This window comes from Brachycentrus maculatus, unplaced genomic scaffold, assembly GCF_059751285.1.
Source record: "Brachycentrus maculatus isolate JH-2025_06_01 unplaced genomic scaffold, ASM5975128v1 h1tg000242l, whole genome shotgun sequence".
NCBI lineage: Eukaryota > Metazoa > Arthropoda > Insecta > Trichoptera > Brachycentridae > Brachycentrus > Brachycentrus maculatus.
In genome coordinates, this window is record NW_028280993.1 from 1,932,696 (window position 1) to 1,945,448 (window position 12,753).

Genomic DNA, 12,753 nt, shown 5'->3' on the forward strand with positions numbered 1-12,753 from the left:
ATTAAAAAATACCTTTTCTTCAAATGCAAAAACAACACTTTCTGCCTTGTAGCGGGTAAATATTAAGTTAAAAAATATGCTACTTTTGCTGGGATATGGTAAATTTTCTGGGCATTCCAAAAAGATGCACAACTGAAAATGGACGATTTTTGTTTAATGACATTCTTGAAAGGGGTGAGCGTAGTGTCTTATGTATTACTGGGTGCAAACAAGGATTACAAGACTTTTCATAAAGCGTGTGTTAATTCTTTAAAATTTTCTTTTGAAAATTCTTTTGAATTTCTTCCACCAAGCAGAAGAAGGAAAATAAGAAGATGATGAAGAAGAAGATAATATATTTATTGCTTCAAAAAATATTGATTCAGAATTTGATCCTGTGATGTCTAGTATTTTAATTGCTTCATTTGTTTAAAGTATAATATTAAGCAAGAGCTGACTGAAATATTGTGCGGTTATTTTACAGTGCGGATTTGTATAATTCCAAAATACGGTATTTACTATTAATTATGATAGCCTTAAGAAGGCTTATTAATTAATGATAATTAATTAGGTATTCGTATAACTCCGTTTTGGTACAACGCTTACTCAAGACGGTTTCTCAGATTCCAAATTATTTAAATATAATATATGTTTATAATAATTCATAGATCTTTATTGATTCCAACACTAACGATGTTTACAGTGTGCAAACGTTAATTAAGCTAAATTAAATAAGCCCCTAGGATAATAATACGATATTGAAGGATTACTTCATGCATTGATTTTTAAATCAAACACAGATTTTTGAGTCTACTAAGTTGTATTTCATTAAAAAAAACATAAAAATGAATAATGTGACAGTTGTTTCGCCTAGTTTTGTCATTTTCAAACGAATGTGAAGATTAAATGGACTGAAGGTCCTTATGTAGCTATATAATTCTAGGTACTTTCTTAAGTGATTGTTTTAACATGTGCAGTAATAATTTATGGGAGACAACAATAGTCAATAGGGGATGTAGGTAGGTACACTAATGTTTATTTTCTGGGAAAGGAAAAAATCTATTGACAGCAATTTGTGAGAAAATTAATGTTTTTGAACTAAATACAATTGTTGGTAATATTATTTTACATATGTTGATATAATTGTATTAAAAATGATTACTTTATCAATAACGCATCATGCAAGTGTTTACAAAGAGATTGATGATGTACAATAACAGTCTATTTAAATATGTTTAGCAGTGGTGAAGAAATAAGGTAAGTTTAATAATTTTAAAATTAGGATTGTTTAAGTACTTATTAATTTCTAATTGCTCAAATATATTCATTTTTCGACCTTTGCTTTTAATATGTAATGGAATTGGTTTATTTGAGAGATGAATTTTATGGTGATTTTCATTTAAGTGGTTGGCAAATTGAGAGTGTTGTTTTTATTTTTTTTATTTTTAAAGGATCTTTTGTGTTCTGAATATCTGGTTAAGAAAGAGCGTCCAGTTTGTCCTACGTAAATTGAAGGATTACTCAATTGTGACTTAAACTTTATGGTTATCAGAAAAATGTCATGGTGTTAATTGTTAACCTAGAAACATTTTCGCAATTAAAAAAATAAAGATGACTGTTTCGTAAAACAAAGTAGCTAACTAACTATCAAGCAATAAAGGCGATGATTTGGATATTATTGATTTATCAAAATCCTTTGAATTAGACCAGAAAAAAAGTTTTATGTTTATAATTGAGAAGTAATAATGAAGGAAAAAATATTTACTTTTACAAAACTTCAACAAAATTTACATCTTTTTCGAAAAAGAATCTAATTTTAAATAAATATCATATTTACAATTTACAGTAGCAGAAAAGTAATTAAAAGTAGTTCTTCAAAAGGAGTCGCAAACAAGTTCTACCAAGGCAAGAACACGAAATTGTCTCCAGAAAAACAAAAAAAGTCGTTAGAAATTAAAAATATTTTTTTGGCTCCAGATTATTAAATGGCAAGGTGTTTCAATAAAAACAGGTATTTCAAACTTAAATCCTAAGAAAATCCGGTCTAATAATTTCTGTTTTAAAAGTAAAGCATATTTACTTGAAAATATTAAAAAATCTATGTAACAATAATGCAGTCGAAAACATCGTAAATGCTAAGTGAATCACGCTATGAGCAAAGTATAATATCGCATGTGTTGCTATTAGGATCAACGGATGGTGCTGCCACTGCGGGAAAAAGAATCACATCTAAAATTATGTTTTTACCAGTCACAGGTGTTTGCAATTTTAAAGCACTTCGCATTGATATCGAGTATCTGACACCTTTGAAAAATTTACATAAATGGCATTGCTGTTAATATTTTGTAACATATATATATATATATATATATATATATATATATATATATATATATATATATATATATATATATATATATATATATATATGTTTAGATATATATATATATATATATATAAATATATATATATATATATATATATATATATATATATATATATATATATATATACATATATATATATATATATATATATATATATATATATATATATATATATATATATATATATATATATATGTATATATATATATATATATATATATATATATATATATATATACATATATATATATATATATATATATATATAATATATATATATATATATATATTTATATATATAATTTATAATATATGTATATATATAAATATATATATATATATATATATATATATATATATATATATATATATATATATATATATATATATATATATATATAAATAAATATATATATATATATATATATATATATATAATATATATATATATATATATATATATATATATATATATATATATATATATATATATATATATATATATATATATATATATATATATATATATATATATATATATATATATATATATATATATATATATATATATATATATATATATATATATATATATATATATATATATATATATTTATATATAAATATATATATATAAATATGTATGCTTTAGTGACAATCTTTTGAACCGTTCTAACAAGAAATACTTATATTATGATTTACGTGAATAAATATTTGGTAAAATAAAAACAAAATTATTTAGTTGATAATTCATGCATAAAGTTTCTCTTACTATTCATCAAAACTTCGGGGATACAGTTTACGAACTTTTGTTTTACGATCTGTGCGTTAGTTATACGACCATTTCAAAATTGTCTCAACTTTAAATAAAATATAAAATAATATTTCCTATCCGAATGTCCATTGACATATATGTATGCAAAATGGTATTAAAATTCCGATTTCACAACATCAAAAAGACTTGTGATTGAAGAAAATTACCCCTACAGACATGAATTATATCTAATTGGAGTATTAATTTTAGATGAAACATGTTGAATATATATTTTTTTAATATGAAAGAGATCAAAGTCTGAGCATCCTAGGGTTTAAAATCTGCATTTGGCTGGCTATAGCCATTTCTGACTGTAGAAAACGTGGACTTCAAATGAGTCACGAGAATCACGAACCAGCTGGAGGTATTTGAGATGTGGATACATTGAAGAATGCTACGGATACCCTGGACGGACATGGTCAGAAATGCACAAGTTCTCCAAAGAGCCAGAGCGAATAGGGAACTAATATAGAATTTTAAAAATTACAATCTACTTCAACTGATCATCAGGGGTAAGATCGATTGTCTGGAAGAGGTGTTGGAAGAAGGTGGATCTCCTGGGCTCCATAATATTGTATACACGAGTGGACAAGAGTTAGGAGCATCAAGGAGCCATATTGGACTGCCCAAAATAGGAACACGTTCTCGCAAGTGATAATCAACGTCGGGGGAACACGACACGACATGTAAAGAAGAAAAGAAGAACTCGTGCCTTCAACCCAATGGTGCATAGGGCACTGAAATAAATCGATGTTATGTTAATTTGTTCGTTTATTATATGAAGGCAAGGTGATCGGTCCTGCGTTTTAGACAAATAAAGCGGAAAAATATTCTGTTTTAAAGAATAAATTCTAAATTTATGCAAATTGTGTCGACATTCATCAGGGTTTGCGACCAAAGCTAATATATATTGTCCAATCCCAAGAACGCAGACTCTTTTTTGGAGAGGCACAGCGAAACAAAAATTGTAAGTTTATCATATTATGTCAAAATACATAGATATTGTATTAAATTGTATTAAAAAATGTTACCATATTCAATAAAAAAAATATAAAAAAAGTGTTTCAAGTCTGTAGGGGTTAAATATACACGTATGTATTTACTATGGATGGATGTGTGTGTACTTGTAAATAAAACTGTACATTTCTCATTCTTTCTACGGAATACTAAATTTTTAATACATTGCTAGCATGCATCACTCAGATCGGGTCTAAGGGTAGTTTTCTATGTTGATGTAAGCAATCAATTCCTATTCAGTATTCCTGAAAAATCAGGATTCAGTGTGTTTCTTTTGTGTTGTAAATCCTTGTGAATCATTCTGTTTTTACGATATATTCCCTTCGGAATACAGGATATTTGTCATTTTCGGTTCGCTTTAACTCTCTATTTTTATCAGTTTTATAAGTTAGAATAGAAAAATATCATTTTAATATTTTGTTTTAGGAAAAAAATAACGTTAACAATATATTAATAAGTAAAAATTAATTTAAAATTTAAAAAGTGAAATGTTATTTTGGATGAAAAAATCTTACAATTAACGAAGTAAGGATTCGGAGAAATTTAAAAGAATAAAATCACGAGTCTTTGTAGTTTTTCTGGAGTGAATGAAACGTAAAAACGCAAAAGCTTTTAAACATGGTAATATATCTTAAAATGTAAAATTTGATCAAAAATCTGTTTAGAAACGAATCAATGAATCAATTAGAAATAGATTTATATTATCCACTGACACTTCGTGATGGAATTGCATTTTTAATTTATTATTAGATTAAAACCAATATTTTTAGCTTTTCCACTTTTTTATTTGACCAGCGACCGGGTTTCGTCGTTACCGACATCATCAGACTGGTCCATCACCATCACCAGTCTGATGATGTCGGTAACGACGAAACCCGGTCGCTGGTCAAATAAAAAAGTGGAAAAGCTAAAAATATTGGTTTTAATCTAATAATAAATTAATCAATTAGAGTCTTTTTTTTGTATCTGAGATATTTTATATTGAAGAATGTGTATTATTCAATTTATCTTTAAGGTCGTAAATACTACTTTAAATAATTTGTTTCGATACATTTCACGCCATAATCAAATACCGTAACAAAATGACGTTAAATGCGTTAAAATAAGAGTCAAAATAGATTTTAATAAATAATGGTATTAATTGAATAAGTATATTTTTCACCCATGTTATGATTTATTTTGTAATGAGTGACTGTAAAAAATATGATAAACCAACTCGCTAACCATCACACCCCTTACCCAGGGGTAGGCAGAGATAATAGAACTCCACACCAATCTGTCTTTGCAAAACAATATTCGCATCTTTGATATTCAAAAATCTTCTTATCCATAATAAATAATAATAAAACCCTTATCCGCACCCCAATGATGCATAGGCCGCTGCGTCATATAAACGCAGTGTTATCTTGATCGTTTACACATGAAGGAAAGGTGATCAGCCCTCCGCTTTAGGTACCAGTCCAGGGTCATAATATTAAAAAAATATTACGGTGAAAAAATCACTTATATTTATTTTACCCCCCTTAGGAATCGAACCCGGGACCTCCAGAACGGTAGCCGAGCGTGCTGACCATTACACTACGTAGGCGGACAAATATATATCTTATACATACTCGCTGATTATTCTGACTTCTGACTTGACCATTTTTAAGCATTTTAAATGCAATGCCAATTTTTCTTCGGTTTACTTCTGCTTCTATTACTTACCACATTGCCTCAAAAAATTGTTTAACTGTTCATTCTTTACTCATTCGATTTACATGCCCAAATCATCTCAACACACCTTTCTTAATTTTATCGAAAATGATTATCTCAAGCCTTGCATTCTCTCCTTAAATCACATTCTAACATAAAATGATATACTTAATGTAAATAATTACATGTTTTAAATATTGAATAATATAATGTAATATTCTTTATTTTTTATTGTTTGCACAAAAATAATTAGGTTTTGACCTTTTATAAACGAGAATATTACAGCATAAAATAAATTGAGAAATTCTTAGCTGATGAAATAAAAAACAAATATTTATATTTTCATTATTACCTAACACGCTTTTTACCTACGCGAATAATCTAAAAATTCTCACCTTTCTCCACCCACGCTAGAATTCGATTAATATATAATAAAGTGAAGGGAAGATCAAAGCGGGGAATTATAAACAAACATTTTAATGATTCGACGAAAAAATAATGGAAAAATAAATCATAACGTACTGTTTAACTCATCAATTGACAAGAATTAAGCATTAATTGATTCGGGAGTCACTTTGTGGTAGTATCTATATATTTTAATTGGTATATACCAATATTTCTTAAAATCTGTAGTGACGTGTGTTTCGATGCATTCCGCATCATTTTAAAATACTTGCTTGAATTGTATCAATATGATGAGGAATGCATTGTGAGATACGTGACACGATAGATTTTAAGAAATAGTTGTATGTAGCAAGTAAATTTTAAATTAAAATCATGAATTACTCAATTTAGGAATATTCTTAAACGTTTTAAACTAGCTGCGCTGCTTTCGTCGTTGTTGCGACTTCATTCATTCATTCATATGAACCCTTACCCGCACCCCAATGGTGCATAGGGTACTGCATCATATAAACGCAGTGTTATATTGATCGTTAACACACGACGGAAAGGTGATCAGCCCTCCGCTTCAGGTACCATCTAGGGTAATATAGAATAAATATAAGAGTGAAAAAATCAATTTTATTTATTAGAACCCCCTCAAGGAATCAAACCCGGGACGTCCAGAACCACCATTACACTACGGAGGCGGCTGCAACGTAGTATGGTTAAGTAGAAAAGTAAGAAAAACAAATATTTCTAATATTAATAAATAAATGCTGTTTGATTGCACAATGTGGGTACACAATGTTTTGTAGCTGAATTAGAATTTTTCAGACATTTGGTAAAAGGAAGTAAATATTTACATCCTCAAACACATAAAACATTTTATTTCATTCACATTCTCTCGTAGCGCCCATACAAAGTAGTAAAAGAAACATGTAAAATCGATCTACATCCAATAAATAGAAGAATACTAAAGGAGTCAATGGGGTAAGAATGATTGACGTTGTATCCGTTCCTAATACTATTTTCAAATCGAAAATTTGTAATCACCGTTCAACAAAATAAAGAGCTTCAAACGGTCCAGTTTTTTTACGTTAGCTAAAAAATGCAATTCTGTCTTGCTTAGTAATAGAGTAATGACAAAAACGTAAAATGGTGAAAATGGAATTTCAATGATAATTAATGATATATTTAGGCGTCCAAAATTTTTAAGTAGTGTGGTTGTCAATCATGGCTACAATTACAAATGTTACACGTGTGTAAAATGATCACTTAATGAGCCTTTGGCAGGTTTTAAGCCCTGTAAATATCCAGACTTTCATATTCTTCTTCAACTATGTTGAGGTGACAAAAAAAAAAAAAAAATCACTCATAAGTGGAGATAATCCAGATTTGTAAACAAGTTTTTAGACACACTCAAAATTTTGTAAATATTTGTAGGAGTTTCAAAAATTCGAGAAGTGTGGTTGTCAAACATGGGTAGAATGTTTTACATGTGAAAGTGATCACTTAACAAGCCTATGACAAGTCATAAGTCCTGTAAATACATTGACTTCCATATTCTTTATCTTAGTTAAGACGTAAAAAAATGTAAGAATAAATATATATTTAAAATAAATATAGACAAAACTAAACAAAAATATCGAAATCTTCTATTACACAACCATGATACACGATTTACACACAACGAAAGTATGATAGTCCCAAGAATTAACAATAAATATGAGAGTCGAACACTGCAATATATCGTTCCGAACATTTTTAATTTGTTGCCGACGGATGTTAGAGGTCAAAATAAAATACGGAACAAAGGCAAAACAAAGGAATGGGTAAATGATCAAGAGTTAATTCTATGAAAATTGTAGTGTTTATATTTTTAATTTTTCTCTCTTATTTGTGTATGAAAATTAGGTTAAAATAGATAAAAACAATAAAAAACGTAAATAAAATAATTTCACCGACAAGACACACAAAGTGGCTTGGTGGGTCTCTGCATTTTTTTTTTAAATATGTCCAAAATTGTGATTTGAACAAGTTTATACAATTTATGTTGATAAAATTTAAATAAAAGGTACAAGAAGAACTCGTGTATAAATTTGAAGTGAACGAATGGACAAAAGGTGGTTTAAGTTTGCAAATATCAAACTTGCTTTGAAAAACGAGACAAAGTAAAAATATCACGTAAAATACGACATTCAAATTTGAGAAGGTGGTATATTTTAATTCGCACTGTCATGGCTGCCATTTAGTACTTTGTGGAAAAGTCCTTTGTTCTTCTAAATTTAAGTAGTACGATTCAAGCAATCCATCAATGAAACAAAAGGTGGAAAATAAAATTTAGTTTTTGGTTTTCCTAGGAGCTCAATAACAAAGTTATTTGGTTGAAAGTAAGGGCTTTCTGGAAATAAACTCAGCTTATTCCGTTTGAACTAATGTAAAATTTTCAGAATAAAAGTGAATTACGTTCAAGAAATTTGAATAACAAATATTTGACTTAAAAAAACTGTTTTAATAGTGTCCATATTTCTTCGGATCGGGGCTCTTGATCGGTGCGTGAACTCGTTGCGCGTAAATTCGATCACCCTAAACTGTCCATAGTCGCTTTGGTTTTTCAAAACCGGACTGCCGGACGGTAAAATTCCGGATAGTGGACAAGCGCCCATACACTTGTGAGCCGGGACATCCGAGCCAGTCAAAAAAAATGTTTCGCTTATTGAATAAGATTCTGCAACGAATTATGCTCGTTATGAGAGGTTCCACTGTATTTCATTAGTATACCGATAGCATTTTCATAAAATAGTTTGCGGGAAATATTTGCTTATATTTCTAGTCATTATCAAATAAGTATATTTTACATGCTACGCGGACGTACATAAATTAGCGTATTTAATTAGTCTACCGATACTACAGTCATAGTACCATAGTCTGCCGGCAAATATTTGCGAATATTTCTAGTCATTATTAATGACATTAATTTTCTAATAACAAACAAGCTCGTGCATTCAGTTCCACGTATAAGTTTTAAAGCTGAAACTATCTGCAGAACCTTTTAGAACAAATCGGCGTAACTTTCAAAAGTTTAAATTCAGTTTGAATGTTTTCCGAGGGGGAAATGCAAAGTGAACACTTTGTTAAGTAGAAGTGAATATGGCTATTGAGTAAAAAAATATTACACGATGAAATTTCCTGAAAAAGTTTGAAAGACTGAAAAAAGTCACTTTTGCTTTTTAAAAAGTTTCCTTTTATGAAATTCGAGTGAATGTAAAAAGCAGTTCCGCATAAACGGACACGTGTCATCAAAAAAAACTTTTTCCATTAACTTTTTAATATTTTCTTGAAATATTGATTTATGATGAAGTTTGTTACGAGTACATAGATATTTTTTAGCAAGTAATTTTGATTTTTTTTTCATAAAAAATAAAATTTGATAATTTATCTTTGTAATAATATAATATATCTTGATAACATATTTGAATTTTTTTTTGTTACTTATTCGACAAAAATCTATACGGTAGATACTGACACGAACTCACACATGAGGCGACGGACGTTTGAATTAAATCAAATATGTTATAAACGGGTTCCAATTTTAAGCAGTATGGTAGTCGACCATGGGTAGAATGGTGAATGTAACACGTGTATTAAGTGATCAATTAAACCAGTCTATGAAAAGTTGCAAGCATTGTTTATACCTACATTTTAATTCTTCCTTATCTATGTTGAGATGTCAAAAAATATATTTGAAAGTAATATATTTAATTATATGAACATATTTCATAAAAAAAACTTTAAATTAATAAATAAGGCAGTAACAATTTTTTTATACAAATTAACCACTGTGAAAAAGTCCTCTGTTTTTCAATAATAATATAACGACGAAATTCAAAATATTAAATTTTAATTTTTTATTAGAATAAAAACGTTTTATGGTAAACAAAAGCTCTTATTATCATTGTTTAAAATTCAAGAAAGTTTTATTATAAAAAGTGTCAAAAAGCAAAAATTCAAGGAGAAAACTAAATTTACCTAAATGATCCATTTATAAATTCATTCATAAGAGAGTGGATGCAGAAAGTGCAAGGAGTTTTTTTTTGTGAAATGAAAGAAAATTTGTTTTTCCTTTGAGAGAAAATGAAAGTTTTCTTTAGTTCTGTAAATGCGGTGTAAAATTTTCGATGCAGATAGAAATTGTAAGAGAGCAACCACCCCGTTTGTATATCCATCAGCCACCTAATATAACCTTACTTCGTTATGTCTAAAACAATGGACTGCAAAAGAAAATTCAACATAAAAATTCAGAATATTAATTAAAAAAGTATTTTACGAAACAAAGAAGGTGCTGAGAAATTTGAAACATTTATTTATGGATTTGAATAATAATCATTTCATTGAATTAGATATTTTAATGAATTTAATGAATTATTATTTTAATGGCTTAAGTTACATTTCCGCCTCCGTAGTGTAATGGTCAGCACGCTCGGCTACCGTTCTGGAGGTCCCGGGTTCGATTCCCAAGGGGGGTAAAATAAATATAAGTAATTTTTTCACTGTCATATTTATTCAATATTACCCTGGACTAGTACCTGAAGCGGAGAGCTGATCACCTTTCCTTCATGTGTAAACGATCAAGATAACACTGCGTTTATTTGACGCAGTGCCCTATGCACCATTGGGGTGCGGATAAGGGTTTTATTATTATTATTATATGTTACATTTCTCATATGGTTCTGTGTTTTCGATCTGCGGTTCTATGTATGTTTCCATTATGTGTATGGAAGGTGATTTGTGTGTTTTCTGGGAGTTGTGTTCTTGTAATATTTACATATAAAACGAGTGGAGGCTTTAAAAAAAGAGTTATTCTTAAATGCATGTGTAAAGATTGATTTTGGGTTTATTTATTTGACTGTCATAAGTTATGATTTATTGAATATTTCTTTTGCTCCGCAAAAAAAAACAAGTTACATTAAGTATTATTTTCTTAGCTGATTTCTGGGTAAAAATAACAATTTTTAACATTGCATTATTCGTACTTCCCAAACCAATTATCCCATACTGTAAAATAGATTGACATTTTTTTTATGTATTCTGTTGTATTGTTACGTATTGTTTTAATGATATATGTGGGTTTTTGAAGTTTTTTGTAGTCTTTTTAGTTTTGTAAACATCATTATAAAATTTTGTTAGTATCTGTGCCTAATTATTTAATTTTGTCTACATTTTAAGTTCTGAGTCTATGTTCTGAGATTACTTATATTTAAATCGACATTTATATCGTGGTGTATCCCTCGTTTTGTACAATTTATCATTGATTTGAGCTTTGATCTTTCCCCTTTCCCCCTTTTCTTCCCCCGGCCCTCTTCCAGATATTTTCATAAATTTACAAATGAGAAATTTTGTAATTGGAATAGTACAAGTGCTTTTTTAGAATACTCACTTATGTGAATGCCTTGACAAAACTGCTCTGTGAAATTCCTAAATTAAATAATAAAATAAAACAAAATATAAAAAAAATATTAAAAAATATATATATTTTTTGCTTACCTTTTTGCATCTTGCTAGGGCTATGATGGTGATCAGGTTCCCCGGGATTCCGACCATCATAAAGATGATGCAGCACGCTGAAGCGAAGCGCAGCAGCGGCGTCGGATAGTCCACGAAGAGCTGGAGCGATGACAGATCCTGGACCTCTTCATCATCAGAGAAGTCCAACGTCATGGACTCGTGGCTCCTATTGGACACCAAGTCCGTAGCCAGCGTGGACGCTGCTATGGATGGCCAAAGATCACCCATTATTCTTAATCTCGCCAGTCCTCTTTATCACATTATTTAAAAATTAACCCATATGGTAATTATTTTTAAAAACAACACATATTAAAAAAAAACATTACAAGGTTTGTAATGTCTACGCAAAAGATTTAAAATTTATTCACTTTATCATTCAAAAAGACACTTTAGTCGTATTTTTAACATCTTATTTTGAAAATATCACTCGTTGCAAATGCAAAGTTTATGTCAATTATGCGTGTATGTTTTTTTTGTAAAATAAAAAAAAAATCGGAAAATTTTAATCAATTAAGGATACTAGACGCTATGTTTAAATATCACTTTGATTTCAATTAAATCTCTTTCATGTCATGAATGATGAGTTAGTATTTATTTTCATAAAATTCCTCTCCTTACCTGAAAAAAAAAACCAATAAAAACATGTAATTTTTAATGGGGTGTTCAATGTATGAGGAGCTGTAGAGGGTGGCGCATAATAGACCGAAAAGAGAAGGAATTGAGACCATAGAAGAAGTAGCAACTTCAATTCTATTCGAGATTGTACAATGTAACAAAAAACACAAAAATAAATAAAATAAAACTCAAAACTACTAATGAAAGTTACCAGTTAAAAAAAATCAAATTATCTTGAAAATTTACCTAACTCTCATCGTAAACGATCTTATAAAATTTTAAGTGGAGGTTTTAAGA

General features: G+C 28.9%; 1 protein-coding gene across 2 annotated transcripts in view; it reads right to left on the reverse strand.

Annotated features, from left to right (window-relative positions):
- Window positions 1-12,753, reverse strand: part of LOC148306434 (G protein-coupled receptor moody) — a 124,426-nt gene that overhangs the window by 87,616 nt on the left and 24,057 nt on the right. The window contains exon 2 of one of the 2 annotated variants that reach the window (XM_088265123.1): window positions 11,821-12,044. In XM_088265123.1, coding sequence (XP_088121249.1) covers window positions 11,821-12,044 — 224 coding nt within the window. Of the gene's footprint in view, window positions 1-11,820; window positions 12,460-12,753 lie in introns of both variants that reach the window. The other variant, XM_088265122.1, reaches the window with a different exon arrangement.